General features: G+C 37.5%; 1 protein-coding gene across 3 annotated transcripts in view; it reads left to right on the top strand.

Annotated features, from left to right (window-relative positions):
- The window catches only part of RPS6KA5 (ribosomal protein S6 kinase A5), a 185,110-nt gene that overhangs the window by 111,657 nt on the left and 52,494 nt on the right, over nucleotides 1-20,959 (top strand). For all 3 annotated transcript variants that reach the window (XM_081288709.1, XM_081288708.1, XM_081288710.1), the window contains exons 4-5: nucleotides 7,672-7,787; nucleotides 11,286-11,393. In XM_081288709.1, coding sequence (XP_081144835.1) covers nucleotides 7,672-7,787; nucleotides 11,286-11,393 — 224 coding nt within the window. The remainder of the gene's footprint in view (nucleotides 1-7,671; nucleotides 7,788-11,285; nucleotides 11,394-20,959) is intronic.

The raw sequence follows: 20,959 nt of genomic DNA, 5'->3' as shown, positions 1-20,959 counted from the left end.
TCCCTGCCCACTCCACTGGGAGGATGGGGGCTCCATGGTGGTGGGGCATGCTGGTAGAGATGGCCAAAAGCAACTGTCCTCACCCAGTAGTCTCCTAATAAAACAGGACTGTCACTCCAAAAGAAGTGGGCCTCGGTCCTCACCCTTAACTCCAGAGCGGTGGCTTGTAGATTTTTTTTTTTTTTTTTAATCCATAAGGGGAACAGCAGTTCAGAAGAACAGAGATCTGAAGCTCTCGCCAAAAGAACTAACTATATGTAAAATAGAGTTTCTGGAAAATCCAAACCTAAAAGTACTTTGGGGGGGAAAAAAGATTCTGGCGGGAGAGCAACTGAGAGGAGGCGGGTAGCTCTATTAAAGCACAAGGTAGGTTGTTAGAAGTGGACACCTAGGGAGAGCCCTCCCAGGGTCAGAACAAACCTCGAGCACTGGCCTCCGACTTTTCTTGTAAAGGGCCCTGAATTTATAGGATCAGAGTGTGGAGTAATTTATGCCTCCGAATGTTATTGGAAACAGCAGAGCAGTCAGCCAGCAGTCTGTGGGGCCTAGTAGCTGGCTGTGGTGTGACAGAGGCAGACGACCTCACCAGTCAGAAAAGAGAGGGAAAGCCCAGGACTCTGCTTTTTGAGGAGCAGTATTGGAGGCACACCGCAGATAAAATAGACTTCACCAAAATAGCCGAAGTTATTAAATATGGAAAAAATAATAAAAACAGGCTGGGGTAGAAAGTTTAAATCAGATCATAACTGAATTCCCCCCCCCCCAAGAGAGGAGAATCGAAATGGTAACTAGGAAGACCCATATAGCAAACTATAAATATGTACTTGCTCTCTTTTTTCAACTTCTTTGACAGACAAAATTACGTAAAGTAATAATGATAGCGGTATGGCCGGGCTTTCAACATATGCACCCTTGGTATCCATGGGTTGTTGATTCTATTACTTTCACAAACCAGAACAAAAAAATGTCCACATCCCTGTTTAAAACGGTGTGATTTGGCTACTGGATTAAGGTCCCAGCTGCTCACCATTTAAAGGTCAGTATGTGGGTGAGGAGTTGAAGGAATCAGGTTTATTCAAAGACCAGCATCTTGGAAGATGGAGGCGCTGTCAACCTCAAAGCTTCACCTTGGGGAACTCAGAGGCAAAGGGGCTTTTATGGGGAGGGGGAGAAGATACATTGAGACAGTGGGCAGGAAGGCTGTGTGCTGAGTGGGGTCTTCATCATTTATAGCTTGTGTCTCCTTTTTTCTTTTTTTCTGACTGGAACACAGAAACCTACCTTGACCTCAACCTCCTGGGGTAGTTCCTGTAATTTACAAATAAGTACATTTTTGCTTACTATTTTCAATATGCTGTTGGTTGAATTAGTGGATGTGGAAGCCACAGACACAGAAGGCCAACTGTTTACAGTTGAGATGTGTCTAACATTATAGAGATTTTCTGCAAGTTAAACTTCACAGCAGTTGATATGGTTTGTGTTAGTTGATGCACTAAACTCAAGGCTGCAGAGAGGCATCGCCAAGGTCACCAGATGTTCTTGGTTCTTGGTTGTAGATTATTTAGCAGTTAACATCCTAGAGTTTAGAATGCAGGGCAAAAGAGAGGGACATAACAAAAGGAATGGGGAGGGCAACAATCTTGCAGAAAAGCAAAGGAAGGAGGAAAAAGTAATTTGCCAAGGACAACATGCAGAAGAGCAGCCTCTTATACTATTTGCATGTAAACTATGCACACCCTCCTATATACTTTTAATGGTCTCTAGATTGTACATGACAAATGCTAGGAAAATAATTGTTACACTGTATTGTTTAGGGAATGGTGACAAAAATAAAATCATTCATATTCAATGTAGACTTTTTTTCTGAATATTTTCAGTTTGCAATTGGTTAAACCTATGGATATGGAATCCACAGATAAGAAGACCAACTGTAGCTGTACTGTGTCTAACATTAATAGATCAAAAAGGAGGAAGAGAGTAGAGCTACAAAGGAGTAATTTCCCATATATTATTGGAATTAAGTTAGTAAAAATGTTATACTGTTGCTAAGTTAATATTATATAGTAAGCTATAGAGCAACCGCTAAAAAATAACTCAAGAAAATGAAGTGAAAATTTACTATATGAGGGCGGGGGCTATAGCTCAGTGGCAGAGATCTTGCCTAGCATGGGTGAGGCACTAGGTTCGAGCCTTAGCATCACATAAAAATAAACAAAATAAAGACATGCTGTTCATCTACAACTACAAAAATGAATTAAAAAAAGAAAATTCACTACTTGAATTAAAATGTTACATTAGAAAATAGTCACCAAAGTTTTAAAAAAGGAAGAAAGGAAGAATAGAGGTACAAAAAGATATATAAAAAAACAAAAAAAAAATAAAATGATAGACATAAATTCAGCTATTGGATTAATAGTAACATAAAATGTGAATGGCTAACTATTCTAATCAAAAGTCAAATTATCAGATTGGGGAGAATAAGGTTAAACTATGTACTATTTACAGGAGACAAACTATAGATTCAAATACCCAAATTATTTAGAGGGAAAAGGATGGCAAAACGTAAATCTTTAAACAGCAACTACAAGAAACATCAGACTTAACAGATATTTTTTAAAATGCCATTATACATTAAAAGGAGACATTTCATAATGATAAAAGGACAAATCAGGAAGATTGTAAATGTATGCTAACCTAACAACATAAACCCCAAAATATGAAAGGAATGGAGAAAGAAATGGATAATTTAACAATAATATCCCATTTTCAATAATGTTTAAGTACAATTAGGAGAAAGGTCAACAAGGAAAGAGAAGAGTTGATCAATACTAAAACCACCTAGACATAACAGACATCTATAGAACTTGGTAAACGACAACAGCAGAATACATATTGTTCTCAAGTGCACATGGGATGTTCTCTAAGATGGGACATATGCCAGACCATTTTAAAAAGTCAATAAATGCAAGAAGACTAAAATCATAAAGAGTACATTCTCTGACCAAACATAATAGGATTAGAAATAAATAACAAAAGGAAATTTGGGATATCCACAATTATGTGCAACTTAAACAGCATACCCCTAAATAAGCAACATACCAAAGAAGTAGTAAATCATAAAATATTTTGATGAGAGAAAATGAAGACAGTAAATACCCAAACTTTTGGGATGCTGTTAAAGAAGTGCTTATTGGGAAATTTATATCTATAGTTGCCTCAATTTTTAAAAAGAAAGATCCCAAATCAGTAAACCAATATTTTACTTTAAAACACCTACAAAAAGAAGAGCAAACTAAGCCCACATCAAACAGAAGGAGGGAAATGATAAAAATTAGGAGAAAATAAGTCAAAGACTGTGAAAACAATAGAGAAAATCAGTGAAACCAAAAGGTGATTTCTTCAGGGAGATCAGCAAATTCACAAACCTTTAGCCAGACTGACCAAGAAAATAAGGTTCAAGTTGGTAAAATCTTGAAAGAAGGGACATTCCTGCTGACCTTATAGAATTAAAAAGGATTGTAAGAGAATACCATGAACAACTCTAACAACATTCAGTTAAGTTGTTTTTATCATGGCATTTCTTTTTCTTTTTTTGTTTAATTGTTGATAAACCTTTATTGTATTTATTTATATGTGGTGCTGAGAACCAAACCCATTGCTTCACACATGCCAGGCAAGCGCGTTACAGCTGAGCCCCAGCCCCAGCCCAGTGGCATTTCATGTTAGATAAATTATGTGATATAAGGAAATTCCTATAAGGGTATGAACTACTTGAACTCAAGAAGAAATATAAATTCTGAGTAGGACTATGACAAGATGTTGAACTGCTATTATTATCATTACTATTACTACTACTCTACTACTAATCCACTACTACTACTACTACTTCTTATAATAAAAACTACATACAAAGAAAAGCCAGGGGGGCTGGAGTTGTGGCTTAGCGGTACTGCGCTCACCTGTACTTGCACTTGCAGGGTCCTAGGTTCGATTCTCGGTACCACATAAAAATAAAATAAAGGTATTGTGTCCAATTACAAATATATATATATATATATATATATATATATATATATATATATATATATATATAAAGAAAAAAGCCAGGGCCCAAACAGCTTCACTGGTGAATGTTACCCAACATTTAAAGAACAATACCAGTTCTTCACAAACTCTTCCAAAAAAATAGAAAAGGAGAGAACACTTCCCAGTTTGTCCTATGAAGACAGTATTACCTCAATACCCAAACCAGACAAAATAAAAGAAAACTTGACACCAAAATCTCTTAAGAATATAAATGGAAAAATCCTCAACAAAATTATATCAAACTGAGTCTTACAACTTGTATAATAAAGATGATATCATGGCCAAGTGAAATTTATCCCAGGAATGCAAGGTTGGTTTAATAAACAAAAATCAAACAGTTTAATATACCTATCAGTAGAATAAAGAACAAAACCATATAATTCTCTCAGTAGGCATAGAAAAAACACTTGACAAAATTCAACATTCCTTCCTGATAAAAAACACTCAACAAAGTAAGAATAGAAGTGAACTTCCTCAATCTGGTAAAGGCATCCATGAAAAATCCATAGCTTAATACTTAATGATGAGAAACCAAATGCTTCCCTCCTAAAATCAGGAACAGAGATAGAATATTCACTTTTACCACTTCATTTAACATTGTAGGCTAGAAGAAGTCACAAAAGGGAAGGAAGAAAACTTACATTGCAGAATACATAAGATCAACATACAAAAATTGAATTTCTGTATACTTATATTGAACAATCTGAAAAGGAAATTAAGAAAACACTTCCATTTACTTTAAAATCAAAACGAACAAAATGTTTGTGAATAAATATAACAAAATTATAAAGCATACCACATTGTTGGAAGGTTGAAAGAAGATCTGAATAAATGGAAAGACATCCCATCTTTATGCATTGAAAGACACTATTGTTAGGATAGCAATATTTCCTATATCAATTTATAGACTTAATGCGACCTTCTTCAGAAATTCAGTTTATATGTTTGTAGATGTTTTGAAAAAACAGTTTTGAAAAAGGAGAATAAAGTTGGAAAACTTATTTCCTATGTCAAAGTTCACTGAAAAGCTGTAGTAATGGAGAAAGTGGTGCTGGTGTAAGAACAGATGTATAGATCAATATAGAACAGTGGGGTAGAAAGAAGAGTCCAGAAATCCTCACTTTGACAGTTAATTGATTTTTCATCAAGAGTGACAATGGGGAAAGAGCAGTCTTTTCAATTAATGATGCTGGAACAACTGGAAAGCTTCTTGCAAATGGAAAATTAGACCCAGACCTCCCGACATAAACAAGTTAACTCCAAATGATCAAAGACTAAAGAGCTAAAACTATAAAATTCTTAGAAGAAAACATTGCAGCAATTTTTTGTGACATTGGTATTGACAATGATTTCTTAGACATAAAACCAAAATCACAAACAAGTAAAGAAGACATAGATGAATTGAAGTTTCTGGGGTGTAGTGGGTGATAAAAATGTTCTACCATTGATTATGGTGACGGTAGCATGACTCAATAAATTAAACACCATGGAGTTTTACACTTAAAGTGGGTGAATTTCACAGTATGTAAACTATATCTCAAAGAGAAAAGAAAAACAAAATAGGCACAGAAGCATGAATTCAAACATGCATACACAAATACACACACACACACATATACACACACCCCAACAAACAAACAAACAAAACAGGCACTTCACAATAGAAGATATGGAAGTGTTCAATAAGGCATATAAAAATGCTAAGTAATCTTTTTATTCAGGAAAGTGGCAAATTAAAACCATAATGAGATATACCACAGAATTATGAAGACAGTACCAAGTGCTTACCTTAAAGAGGTTCCCACTAGCTTCTCACATTTCTGCCATTAATTGTAGCACTTACCCCTGATGACCCTCCAGGTACCATAGCTTCCGCTGTTACACCTCTTTGGCAGCCTTGGCATCCACTTCACCACTGTTACAGCCTGGACCCCTGAGTAGAGTTTGCTAACAGCTTATAAAAGTAAATAGCACATACCTAGAAAACAGCATTACTTACCACAGGATTTTATTTTGGGCTCTAAGGTTAATCCACCAAAGGTAAGAAGTCCGGTACTTGATGTTGTTATCTATCGGTCTGTTTCTATTTATGGTTACTTTTTCTCAGTTTCCCCAGTAAATGGAATAGAAAGCACTTTCTGTGTCCCAGCAAGATAATTACATGGTGAAAGTCTTTAATAAGTATGATGATAACTTATGAGGAAGTGATCAACTCTGCTGGAGTGGCCCTAAAAGATAAAATGATTGACCATTCGGGCTGCGTAGGAGTTTGGTAGTGGGTAGATGGGTGCCATGACTGAGGAGGAAAACCATTTATGCATCGACACCAGTATCAGGTTTAAGTAAATAAGTACTTAAAAGGAAGCAAAATTCATTGTTAGTTTACAGGAATGTTATGTTCTTTTACACCTTTTTATTAATTAGCTTTGTGTTCAGATATAATTAAAACCCCTTGGCAAAATACAGACACCTTAGATGGAAAATGCTGACAAGGGCTTTGAAAAAGTATTGCAAAACAATTAGCAGTTAGCATTCTGTAATTCTATTGCATCTGCTTTCTGGAATGGATAAGATTTTCAGAAATATGAGTTTATGAAGAATTTGCTTTGTCTTTTATCAAATTGTTGTAAACTTGATAGTGAATATACTGGGATACAAGCTTTTCAGATTTTTCAGGAGAAATGCTTAAGCTAATTAGTGACTTTTCTAAATGTTGTTTCTCACACACAAATGTATGTTAATGTAGCAATAGTTAGTCTCTGATGAAACTATAGTTTAAAATTTTTTTGCAGAAGGTTTATTAGCCTGTATGATTTTGAATTATTTCTAACATTAACCCATAGTTATTACCTAAAATAATAAACATTTATTTATCAGTTTTTCAACAAATGTCTTATTACAACCAATTACCAACATAGTTTTTTTTAAATTAGTCCCCTTATTAATTTCTTAATGTAACCATTTGTCTTTTATTATTCCCCTTGGGATGAGTAGGGCAAACTGAAAGGGAAATGGAATCTTCTGGTTCTGGGTGCTTTGATTCAGCCACATTGTGTTACTTTGACTATGGGGCTCAAAGGAGCAATAGGAAGGCTACCTTCTACCTAATACACATTTTGAGAGTGTGCATTGGCAATTCTGGAAAGTAAGAATCTGTTCACAGCTGGCTGGCAACCATCACAGCTGACAAGCTAGGATTTTGTGTTTTGTCTTTTGCTTTGGTTGCCGTAGGGCTGGTGTTTGGCACTTCACAGTAAGTTATATATCCATTGTACAGTGATGGAATAGGTTTCTGATATGCTGTATTTGGGAAACGTATTGAAATATGTATGATTTTATGTAATAGTTTTAATGGCAATGCTTTTTTCAAGTTGATTTGAGTTATCATTATTTTATGAAATTGTATTACTATATGAATTTAGTAATATATTCTAAATAAAACAGTATACTATACACTTAAGAGTTTTACAAAAACCAGTCTATTAAAATCAATGCCTTATGGTTAATCCGGAGTAATTAAAAGGAAATACTTCCTTTCATTTATGAATACAAGTGAAAGAAAGAAAAAATATATTTCATTTTTAGATTATATAAATGGTGGAGAACTTTTTACTCATCTTTCACAAAGAGAGCGTTTCACAGAGCATGAGGTGCAGATCTATGTTGGAGAGATTGTACTTGCCCTCGAACATCTGCATAAGGTAAGATGCTTCATCTCCGGAGCTTCCCCTTGAACAACCTATTGATTGAGGTCCTGATGCATCTAGTGTTTACACATGTCACTGTCATGGAGGTTGTTGAGAGCGTACTTCCAGAATGTTACCACTTTTCTCATAGTTCCCTTTTTTAAAAAAAACCTCCTTTGCTATCGTAGTTGCTGGGAGTCAGATCAGGAAGGAAGAACCTGAACGATTTCTTTACTTTCCCCATGAATAAAACCTTAATGTTTTATTTATTACAAGTATCATTAGAAAAATGCTTTTAATTCTTAAAATGACCTATAAAATGAAGCCACAAGTCGTAATCTGTACTCCCTCAGTTGTGACTTCCTCCATCACGTCTCTGCTGTCCCTGTCAGGGTGTATTTCCTGCGGGGGTTGGAGAATAGCTCTTGCCCCCCTCACGCTGCTTTCTTTTCCATTTGTTTTGTCCCTGACACCCACTCTCCTGCCCCGCCCTGCTCTCCTCCTCCATTGCCTACATGTAGCATGAACTGTTACTAAATCCTTTAAATGGAATTTGTGTCCATGACCATGTTTGAACTTACACAAATCAACTTGAACTTTTTATATGTTACTACAAATGCCATTCATCTTGATCCATGAAGTTTTGACTTAATTTTTTTTTTGATAATGAGGAAGCATTATTGTAGAAGCAAATAGTCATTATGTAGCCGGGGCTTGTGTGTTTTTCCTCAGGTCTAGGAAGTAATTTTTCCTGAGGCTGTGGAGACCCCAGGACACAGTGTGACTCGAGCCACTGAATTATGGCAGTACAGGTACATCATGAAGCCGCTTTTCTTTGTCTTGTCATATTCAAGCCCTGCCCTAGCATAGGATGAGCAGAGACTGAAGTACTGATCATAGAGCGTGGAAGGAAGAGAGAACGGAAGGGAAAAGGCGAGGAGGAGGAGGAAGTTTAAAGGGATTGGCAAATCCAAGCAGCAAGACAGAGGCCATGGATAGAGGAGAGGCTGAGAGAAGCGATTCTGGAAGGCCTAGGGTCAAGGAAGGGAGCACCCAGGCCAGAAGAGAACCGAGACCGGACAGGTGGAAGAAGGCAGTCCAGGCAGGAATCATGAGAAGAGTGGAGAACACATGGGGGAACTGGCAGGGGGAGGCCTGCAGAGCAGGGAAGTGGGGTCCACTGAGGTTGCGGACAGACATTGACTCTTCCTTTGGTAGGATTTTCAGTATGGTGACAAGCTTCATGCTTATTATTTTTGTGTGATTTAAAGTAGTTAACACATTTTTGCATAAGAAACAAATCAAATCCAGGAATAGGCTTCAAAGATCTTTGAGATTTATTTTTTAAATGTCATATTTAATAATGTAAAAGTGATGGCAGATTTATTATAAAAACCAGCATAAACATAGCACCAAGCCCCAATGAATAAGATAGGAAATTGAGTTTTTAATTTATGCGGAACTTTAATTCTATTCATTCTGTTTATTAAAGGAAAATCCACAAACATTCATTTTACTATTTAACAGTAGCAAGAAACATGGAAATAGAAACATAATGAATATTGAATCTAAATAGAGTTGACATGGGATGAAGTAATATAGCAAATCAGAACTCAGCTCATTTTATCTTAATATTTTAAGAAAACTCATATAACACAAAGCCAACAGTATTAATTTTTTAATATTTATTTTTTAGTTGTAGGTGGACATAATATCTTTATTTCACTTTTGAGGTTTGAACCCAGTGCCTCACGTGTGCTAAGAAAGCGCTCTACCACTGAGCCACAACCCCAGCTCCTAATTAATTTTAATATAGATACTAACACTGGATTTCATAGAAAGAGACAAAAATGGGAGTTTACTTGAAAGTGATGAAATAAAAAAGATAGTAAATTATTTGTTCCTAAAACTCTCTTCCAAAGAAGTTGTTAAAAAAAAAAAAAACATACTACTGTTGTTAGATGTGAATAATGCTTAAGTTAAATATCTGCTCAGTATAGACACCAGATGTTTTCCTTCCTATCTTTCACGTAAAACACTGAAGATACTAGAGGAAAATTGTCTAGTGTTCTTCTTTGTGTAATTTTGATTGCACTTTTGAGAGCTATTAAGGAAGAATCTGCTTTTTCAGATATTTAGTGTTGAGGAAAGTAGGATTTCTAAGTTTAAAAATATTTCATCCAGGCTGACTAACTAAAAACATGAAATACAACATTCATGTAGATCAAACACCTCTTACGTAACTGAGGTAGATATTTCTATGTAATACTTGAATTGTTTTACTATAAAACTTACATGCAAAACAGAATAGAGAATGCGCCACATAACAACATTTCAATAACAGACAATACATGCAAAGTGGTTCCATAAGATCCTAGTGGAGCTGAAAGTCCCTATTACTTGGTGATGTCATCACTGTCATAATGCACCTCGTTACTCAAGTGACTACAGTGGTGCTGGTGGAAACAAATGGCAGCATGCCAGTTGCATAAAAGTATGACATACAATTAAGTATAGGACAATAATACTTGGTAATGATAATAAATGACTGTTGAGAATGTACTCCTGCTTGTTTAAAAAAGGTTTTTCTGTAAGACAGTATGCTGTGTTATACTGGCATCAGCTTCATAACATCTTGTGTTTACCATATAATCATTTTCTCTTAAGCTCATTTTGATTTCGTGTTGTTTTGTGCATCGTGGCCCAGGAGCAGCAGGCTGTTCCTATAGTCTAGGTGTAGAGTAGGCTCTACTGTGTAGCCTCATGTAAGTACCCTACAATGTCTGCCCAATCCCAGGACCTTCTAATGAAACTCCCTGTCATTAAGCAATGCATGACTCTGTGAATGTTATTTGATTTGTTTTCCACATTTAGAACTAAAGATAAACTAAAATTAACCTATGATCTTTAACCTTCATGTTTAAGAGTCTGTTGTTCAACAAGTCTTTATTAATTATCTATTTGACACATGGCATTGTTCTGGATACCAGAGAAATGCACAAAAAAAAGTGAAAAGTTGAGTTAGAGTATAAGTTTATCAAGACAAACAGGAAATGCCTAGAAAATATTATTCCCCTATAGGTAAGTACAATATAAACATAGGTGGTATAGGATGAAAAAGAAGGAAATGACCAGTGACCAGTGAGGGACCTGGCTAGTGGGAAAGCTTTCTGAAGCCATTAGGAAATAATGGACAAGGATTGGCTAAGAAGGCCCCTGAAGATCATCTGCAGGGACAGAAAGAAGCAAGAGTCAGCAGGGAGATACTAAGAAGCTGGTCCAACAGGTGGAGGTCCTCTCTACAAAGATACTGGAGATGGGGTTGCAGAGTTCTGGGGAACTGAGCAGATGGCCCTGACAAGGAGACATTTACATTTGCCCTGATGGTCATTAGGAGCCACAGGATCTGAGGAGGGAAATGCTTTTTTTTTTTTTTTTAATGTAGATAAGAAAGACTGTCCTAATTAATTTTTTGGAAATTATTTTAAAATGCATGTTTGTTTGTTTTTACAGTTGGGGATTATATACCGTGACATTAAGCTTGAGAATATTCTACTTGATTCTAATGGCCATGTGGTGCTGACAGATTTTGGTCTGAGTAAGGAGTTTGTGGCTGATGAAGTGAGTATTATATTTTAATTTGAAGTTAGTAATAGCAGAATGTAAACAAGGATGAAAATTAGCTATAGAATAAACATTTAATAGGACAGTACCCTATGGATTATGGGCTCCATGCAACTTTGTTTAAAGGAATGAGTGACTATAAAGATTTTTAGTTTAAAATTACTGTCAAACCATCCTGTTAGATTTGCTGTAAACCTTTGATGGATGCATCAGAATTCTTCAGTTTAAAGAAAAACAATGTATACCTTTCCCCATAAAATCTGTAAACTAACTAAAATATTAGCCATTTGGCCTTTTGAAGAATTATGCCTTAGATGGTGGCCAACAAATAATCACAAAACAAAGCACATACAACTTACATTATGATTATGAATCGGGACATACTGTGATGTCCCTTTGAATTCAATTGATAAGAATGACAAGGTTGTACTAGAATTCATTCTTTGATAATCTTGATGGGTTTTTGCTCAAAATGAACCAACATGTAGTAGCTAATATATACCTATTCATCGATATTAAATATTATTTGATGCAGTCATAATAAAAATTTTATTTTTACACTACTGATCACTCAGGATAACTAAGTGAATTTGAATGCTGATTGTGTTTCTATTCGGGAAATTATTTGTATAGAATGCAAAATCACAATAAAATTTTTGTAATGTAGGACTTTGTTTTATACAATACACCATTCTTGTCTCCTATAGTAGGTTCAGGTTGAGCATCCCTAATCTGAAAATCCAAAATCCAAAACTTTCTGAGCACCCACTGATGCCAGAAGGGAAGAAATTCATGATCTGGTGTGATAGGTCACAGTCAAAACACAGACACACACTGCAGTTTATTCAGTGCCCCCAAGGAACATGAAACCATCTCAGCCTCCTTCAGGTGTGATATGTCTTTTCACACATATCCACCATCCACAGAGGATAACATGGCACATGTGTGGGCCCCATGTGCTGAGGGCAGGTGCCCCGCAATGCCCGCGTGGCATCCATACCTACATGCATTATCCAACTGTTTTTTTAAAATTTTTATTTTTTGTATTCTGTGCTCTGTGATATAAAGATATTTGTGAAAGTGTCAAGAAGGTCTGTGGACACTTGTATGGGTAACAATGATAAGAAAAAGAGGAAGCCATTTGTTTATCTCTAGCAGAGAAAGTCAAGCTGTTAGAGAAACTGCAGAGCAACGCAAGAGCAAAATGTCTTACCAAAGAACACGGTGTTGCAGTGGCCGCTGCATACCACCTAAAGGGTTGGAGGGACAAACCGGTGAAGTTCTGTGTGAAAGTGACAAAGAGAAGTTGGTAAAAAATAGATAATCACTGCACAAAGGCAAATATGAAGGTCTCGATTGTGTATTGAGTGGGTCCATTAGCGTCACAGTGATCATGTGCCCTTTAATGGAATGTTGGTCATGAAACAAAGATCCATCCCCACGGACTGAGAACTGAGGTTATCATGAACTTCAACAGACTAGTTGCAGAAATTTGAGATACGGCATTAAATTTTTAAAGATTTGTGGTGATGAAGCATCTTCTTATCACAAAGCAGCAGAGAAATTCACAGACAAGCTTGCCAAGGTCATCGCAGAGGAAAATCTGATGCCAGAACAAGTCTGAAATCCTGAGAAAACATCACTGTTTGGGTGTCACTGCCCAGAGAGTCACTGGCACAGCTGATGAGACAGCCCCAAAGGAATTAAGGACTGAGAAGATAATAACTCTGCCAGGACCTTCTACTGAAGCAGGTACACATAGTGTCAACATGGTGTGGTGGACCAAGGTTTTAAAGAGGGAGTGTCTTGCTGGTCTGTTATTATGCTAACAGAAAGGCCTGGGCATGAGGGACCTCTTTGTGTTGGTTTCCTGTTTTGTGCCAGCTGTTCGTGCTCATTGCAGGGAAGCTGGACCGGGTGAAGACTGCAAGATCTTGTGTGCTCACCTTCTGCTGAACTGCTCACAAATAATGTTTATGCCAAGTACTTTCCTTAAATGTGGCTTGATTAATTTAGCCATGTGACCAGAGCTTCCTTAAGTGACTAAAGAATAAATATAAAACATTTTCGTAAACAGCATGCTGGCAGCAGGGAACAGCCGTGTGAGTGTGGAAGTTTTCAGCAGGAGCTGAGCATGAAGGCACTGTGTGTGCTGTTGCCAACACTTGGAACACGGACGGCAGACATAGGTGGGCATGCCTGGCACAGCTCCTGGCCTGTGACTGGGTTCAGTGATGATGATGAACAAGGTGGCGACTTTGAGGATTCCATCTGTTAAGTGAGAAAAACAAGCTATCTGAATTCCTTACACTTGAAAAAAAAAAAGTATCTTTAGAGTCTGACAGTAAGCTGAAAGAAATATCAAATAAGTTTTTAACATCAGTAACGAAGCTCTAGTTGTTCATTGACAGATGTAAAATAGTTTAAATAGGTCTGAATCAAGATGATCATGGTCCCACAGCTCAGGAGGCCGAGGCAGGAGGATCACAAGTTCAAAGCCAGCCTCAGCAATGATGAGGCACTAAGCAACTCAGTGAGACCCTGTCTCCAAATAAAATACAAAACAGGGCTGGGGATGTGGCTCAGTGGTTGAGTGCCCCTGAGTTCAATCACAAGTACCCCAAAAAAAGATGATTATGGTAATAGTGACAATGGAGACGACGTTAACATTGCAGCAAAAATGCCTTTGGACAGCATGGTGAGAGAGCACAGAGGTCTTACTGGGGGACGAGCAGCACGGATTCCCAGCAGAACACGAAAACCAGCGAGACCTCTAAGACAGATCGTTGCCAGTGAGGCAGAAGACCCTGCAGGAACATTTTAAAATGCTTCCTCTTCCCCCGACAACCTGCTTCCTGCTTCTGATGTTTCTTCTCACCGAGAAATAAAATAAAGTCCACAGTAATCCTTTAACCAAAACCCAGCATCACAGGTGGACACTGAAGCCCCCACTGCTTAGTGGACGACACAGGTTCTGGCGACAGTGCCATTGGTGCTTAGTAACCCTGAACTTGTGGTTTTCCACAGTATTAAGGCCATGTCATATTTTTTACTATTTAGTACTTATGTGTGAACAAGTATAAGAACATGATTGTTTGAGGGTCACATGAAAATTCCTAGGAGCAGTGATGGTGCCAGACAGTCACCGATGGTCTACATGCATGGATGGCCGCAAGAGAGACACCTTGGCTTTCTGAGCTTTGGTGCACATGAACTTTGTTTCATGCACAAAACTATTAAAACATTGTATGTGATATACATTTAGCTATACATGTAGCCTGAAGGTACTTATATATGAAACATATATAATATACATGAAACAAATGAATTTCTCAAGGAATCATAAAAACATATGTATGTGTATAAATATGTGGAAAAACGAAATCTGAAACCTGAAATATTTCTGGTCCTGAGCACTTTAGATGAAGGATAATTAATCTGTATATATATTTCTGATTGCTTTTTGAAATATTGCTATAGCAGCTCTGAGTGAGTGAGATAAGTGGTAAAATCATAAAAACTAAAGATCCCAATTTTTGTATCATATCTGTATTTATTCAGTTTACTTAATCAATTTATTGATCACCTCTACTGTATTGGACAATGTAGTGATACATAAAATGCAGATGATCTCTGCCTTCATGAAGCTGTGGTAATAACAATAAATTATCTTTGATAGAAAAATCATAGTTATAAATTAGGTAAATTTTGAGAAATTTACTTTCAAGTTTTATTTTTATAACATTTTTACTCTTATAAAAATTTAGTTGTAGCCTCATAAAATGTACCAGATTATGTTTGCTGTTGCTTCCTCAATAAACCCTACTAAAGCAAAATCAAAAGGGTAAGATAGGAATACACTCAAAAGGGAGAGAAGATATTAGCAGCCACATTTTGGTACATCCACAGAACATCTGGATTAAGCCAGTAAGGTGAGAGGCCTAAGAGCAGGCTCCTTGGCACTTCTGACTCTCCAGAAATGCTTAGGAATTAGGGGCTCCAGACACCCCTCAAACTAGAAGTGCACGTAAAGCAGGGCCCAGGAGGATGCGTCAGGAGTCTTCATGAAACAGAAGTAACCCCTGATTCCATCTCCACCCCATTTACTTCCTCACCTCCGAGAAGACTGAAGAGGTTAGACCGACAGACTCTGGGTTCAGGGACAACATGTCCAGCTGAGGTAAAGACACCTTAAGGAAAATAATGGAGAAAGTGAAAAGGGACACACCCAGAGCAGAGCCCAGGCCTCTTTCCACCTCTTGTCTCTGAGCACAGTGACTTCCCAGATGGGGGTACAGAAGATTCCTGTCTGAGAACCCCAGAACAAAAAAATCACAGATTCTCTCAGATGGAAATTTCAAAAGTGAACCAGTCCCACCTGAACTCTGCAGGGAGGGCTGTGTGACTTGGCAAGCGGGGACTGTACCATAGCAGCATGTCTGTGATGATGTCACAATGTTTTCGTAGTTTACATTTGTATTTCAGAATAACTGGCTTTTTCTGTAGAGGTGTATGTTTCAGAACATTATTCCCAGAAGGAATCTGCAGCTCCAGCGCCTGTCAAAAGGGTCCTTGGCATGTAGCATGTGATACTCCCTCTGCGCAGGGACACTGGGTGGTCACTTTTTTCTCTCCCTGGAACGTTCATTCACTTGCTCATTGACTCCATCGATATTTATTGAGGGTCTTCTATGTGCTATATGTTAGGCTAAGTACTGAGAATACTATAATGAAAGGCATCGATATTTATAGACCTGTGTGGCTAATCACTCAGAAATGTTCTAAAACATTAGAACCCAAAACAAGACTGAAAAAAGTAAAGCTGATCAGAGCTGTTAGCTCTTACTACAGTAATGCAGTTAGTCAGAAATGGTAGTGACAATTGTGTTTTCTGCTGGTCATGTCAACAGCCACCTGTCAAAAGAATGAAGGAAGTTCCAATCAGATACCGTAATTTGAGACCTTAATTGTTTGGGGCTAACATGAACCATTGGGGTTCAAGCTGACACAGAGAAGTTATCGATAGGTTCATTTTTTCACTGAATACACTTAGCTCTGTTTTATGTAACTATTAAGTTTTCCAGCTGCTGAAAGCTTCCAGCTCATACTTCTTCTGAGCCTAGAGGACACATTGTCATTCTAGGATTCAGCTTTAACTATCAGGGATCAGCAGGGATTTTCCTTTTCTGCATTCCCCAAACTTGATCTAATCACCCTTTGCTTCTGAATCCCCTAGCACCTGGTGGGCAGTTCTCCCTGCCTAGACCCTTTCTACCTTAAACCAATTCCCCATGAAACCATTTCTGTTTTGATTAGCTAACATTCCTTCTGGTTTCAAGTGTCAGCCCAACTCACTTTTATCAAAATACCATCTTTCTAGGAATGAGTTTCTCCCTCCCTTTATCCCTACTCTGCCTCATAGATTTCCAACTTGAATCTCTCTCTCAAAATGGCTTTTCTAACTCTTCACTTAGGTTCTTTCTTTTGTGCTGCTTCCACAATCTTAAAAATTTTAAGTGTAGAGAGAGAAGGATGAATGGAGTGATAGAAAAAGAAAAGATGAATCTCAGAATCCCTTGTAGCCATTGTCCTGTTGTTCTCTGTCGATATTTGTAACTGTCTCTGCCAACACATGTCACTCACTCCTTAATCTACCCCTCTTTGGCTTGCAGCCCCTACTGGTTGACTGAAATTGTCCTGGCCAGCGCTGCTGTGACCTCCATTTCAGTATTTTTCTTTCTCATCTTTCTTGATTGCCTCATAGTGTCCAACTGGAGATTGTGTCTCGCCTCTGCCTGGCGAGCCAAGGTCCTGACTCTCGTCCCTCTTAGGTTAGCGTCCCTGTCGCTGTCTTCTCAGGCCCTTCCTCACATCTCAGTCCTAGCTACTCTCTCTGTTCAGCTGCGCGCTCTGCCTGGTGCTGCCGATTCCCAAGTACACAAGGCCACCCTGACCTCTGCTCTGGGCACAGGCCCCCCGCAGGCCTCTGGGGTGTGCAGGGACTCCTCACAGGCTCCTCACTCAGCACCCCTCCCCAGGCTGCCCTTCACAGCCTGGTTCTCTTCTCTCCAGTACGTCACAGTTTTGGAGAGTATAAATCCTGGCCTCATTTGTTCTGGAGAATATGTTTGTTTTTGTTTTTAGGAATTTACTTTTTGTGTGTCTCATATTTCTTCACATGGTACAATAATCATCTCTATGTTCATTATCTTAATAATCTAAAGGATTTTTAGGAGTATTGTTTTGTGCCAGGACTGTTCTAGACCCTGGAAGTACAATGGTAAACCTAACGAATTCCTTGTCCTTGTGAGTCTACATTCTAGAGGTATTTGTCAAATATTCTTATAATTATTTCTAGATAATACTTTGCTAACCTGTTATATACAGGATATAGTAAATTTATTTTAGAAGCCTTAAACATCTTTAATATGATAATGATATACACTTTGTACAATTTGATACTGTTACTGGTATGTTCTTTTCTTGATCATAAAATTTGATAAATCCTTTGAAAATCTGAGAATAAAAGAAGATACTTTTAAATATTGGGAGGCTATGCATATGTCCTCTGTGAGATTATTTTTTAAGGTACTAGGTTTCGAACCCAGGGCCTTATGACTCCTAGGCAACCACTCTACCACAGTGCTACACCAAGCCATATATATGTATGTATGTATTTTTTGAAAGTACCGTTTAGCAAACATTGTTGAATTCTTACTGTCAGGCAGACAACTTGCACGGTGTTGGATATCTGTTTCTAACATTGAAGACTTAAAAGGCAGTTTAAAAAAGGATGAAGATGCTTTGGCAAAATTGGTCATTTCTTATTTATAATAAAATAATTTAAAAATGTCACAAATGAGGCATTTGTGTTTATTACTCTATATTTAAATATGATTTATACATTCTGCATTTTCATAATTTAGCATTGAATGTTTGAAAATTTTTATAACAGATCATTAACATGAATCCCCAAGTCAATAAACAAAACTCCAGTTTTAGTCAAGAAACTAATGTTCCCTGCATTTAAAGCCATGGTAGCTAAGTTGTTGATAGCCCATTTCCCTAGAACCTACACTTATGGGGAAAAGGGCCTACGGATTTATGAATATTCTCTTTCCAGAAATAGAAGAAAATCTAATCTTGCTCAGTTTAGTTACTGTTACTTATTGATTAATTCTATGTAAGGGACATTTAATGGCAAGAACAACACAGTAATCTCAAAGGGTCTTTTTCCATTCTCCATTCCTAACAGCGTGACATTGGACAACTTGGTCATTAACCCCAGAGTCTTAATTTCTTCATCTGTACAATAATACTGATCTAATTTATGAAATTGTTATACCATTATAATTAATTCTTATGGAAGTATTTTTTTTAAATGTAAAATACCATATAAATATTAATTCTACTTGTAAGAAATACTAGTATGATTTCAGATTACTTTGAACAAAATCAAAATGTACCATGTAGAATCTTAAATTATTCTTCCGGTATTTTCCTGTTTATAGGAAAGTTTTAAATTAGTTTTCTCTGATAACTGTCTGGTTAATAATGCTGTTGGCAGGCTTTCTGCTATCATGATGTACATGTCTCAGGATACCTAGGTTAGAGCCGGGATTCATAGAGAAAGTCTGCGCTGGAAACCAGGCGACCCTTCTCTGAGGCAGCCTGTGGTTCCCTCTCCTTTCCTAATTAACTTGAAGTGATATGTAGTCTTCCCCCCCCCCCACCTTCTATCTCTCATGTATTTCTGAAAACATGTTAGGTCTCTGTCAGTAAGCCCTGTCAATCACTTGTCAAGGTCAGTGACTCCAGCATAATTTATTTTAAGGTGAACATTGGGTTGAAGGTGTTAGGAAAGTAGGAGACTTAGAAACCAAAATATTTTCCTATGCCCCCAATTTTTTTTCAGCTCAAAACAGTATCACAGAATATTCAGATACCTACACATTATCCTCAGCCATTGTTTGTGAAGTTCTCCCCCTAGATATCAGCACACCTTTGTTCCCCTCCACAGGACTGAGGGAGGGGAGTTTTGAAGTGGCTTCACGGGTCTCTTTGTAACTTTCTTCTGGCAGAGACTTGGTTCTGGTAAGGTATATTCATATTACTATTTTTAGAGCACATTCAGTGTCCAATATCACAAACAGTGATAATTTGTGAGTTGGGATTATTTTCACAGAAACTTCTCAGTATTATGTACCCCATTAGCTTAAATAATGTTAAATGTTTTATTTACTTGAAAACTATATTTAGTAGCATGGTTTCTTTCTATTTACTTTTTCTTTTTTTCTTTTTTGGTTTTTATCCTGATGAATACAAACCAAGCACCCCAGTGAGAGTACTGCCTTGTGACTGGCCAGCAGGGGCGGGCCTGCCTGGGCCTGCCTGTGTGTTACTGCCAGTCTCCACTAGAGGGCCCATTGGTCCCTTGCATCAAGGGCAGGTGTGTGTCAGATTATTTTTTGTTTTCTAAAAAAGAAAAATTATTTAAAACAGTGCTGAGGGTCAGGGACTTTCTGTAATAATATTATTGTATGATTAATAAATGTTTATATTTTTATATTAAAATTAATTTTACATTTTTGTATTATAAATATTTAAAGTATAATAAATACTTTAAATATTTTATAATACAAAATATTTATTTTGTATTATAAAATATTTATAATATTTTAAATATTATTGACCATGGTGACCTATGCCAAATAATCCCAGTGGCTCCAGAGGCTAAGGCAGAAGGATCACAAGTTTGAGGACAGCCTTGAAAACTTAACAAGACTCTGGTTAAAATAAAATTTTAAAAACAGAGTGAGTATGTAACTCAGTAATTCCTGGTTTAAATCCCAAGTACCACAAAAAAGAAAAGAATAAATAAAATATATTACTTAATCTGTATACTCATTATTTCCATTTTCAGTTATGAACTCTTGGAAGTAGTTTTTCCCACTTCTTAGGACATATTAAGTGGATGTCTGCCATGATCCAGGCACTGTTCTGGGCGGTGTTGGGATCTAATAATGAGCCAAACTGACAAAAATTCCCCTTCTACACAGGAAAGCAGACAATAATGAGTAAATAAGTAAAACATGTATGCAGTATGTTAGTAATAAGCTGTAAGGAGACAAGCACTGTAGGTTGCGCTTTGAAATCAGGTGGTTAGGAAGTGCCTTATCAAGAACGTGCCAGTTGAGTAAGGGTGTGAAGGAAGTGAGGGGTGAGCCAGGTAGACACCTGAGGAAAGAGATTTCTAGGTAGGAGAATCAGCCCGTGTTAAGGCCCTCGGGTGGGATCTTGTCTGGAGTGTGTATGGAAAAATGAGGAGGCAGTGTGGGTGTGCAGGCTGAGTGAGGGTCAGAGTAGCAGGGAGTAAGGACACAGAGGTGATTATATGAAACAAGGTTTGTGCAGAGCAGAGAGGGCATTGAAGACCATCGAAGGACTGCGGCTTCTCTGCAAAATGAGAAGCCAGTGGAGAGTTGAGAGTGAAGGCTGAGTGGTCAGGGAGCTAATGAAAAGTCTTTATTAGTGATTGCTTCTGTTATCCCATGGAGAGTAAG

The sequence above is a fragment of the Spermophilus citellus genome, assembly GCF_964194105.1.
Source record: "Spermophilus citellus genome assembly, chromosome: 4".
NCBI classification, from domain to species: Eukaryota; Metazoa; Chordata; class Mammalia; order Rodentia; family Sciuridae; genus Spermophilus; species Spermophilus citellus.
The sequence above is the reverse complement of the archived record's forward strand: the minus strand, read 5'-3'. Positions and strand labels throughout refer to the sequence as shown.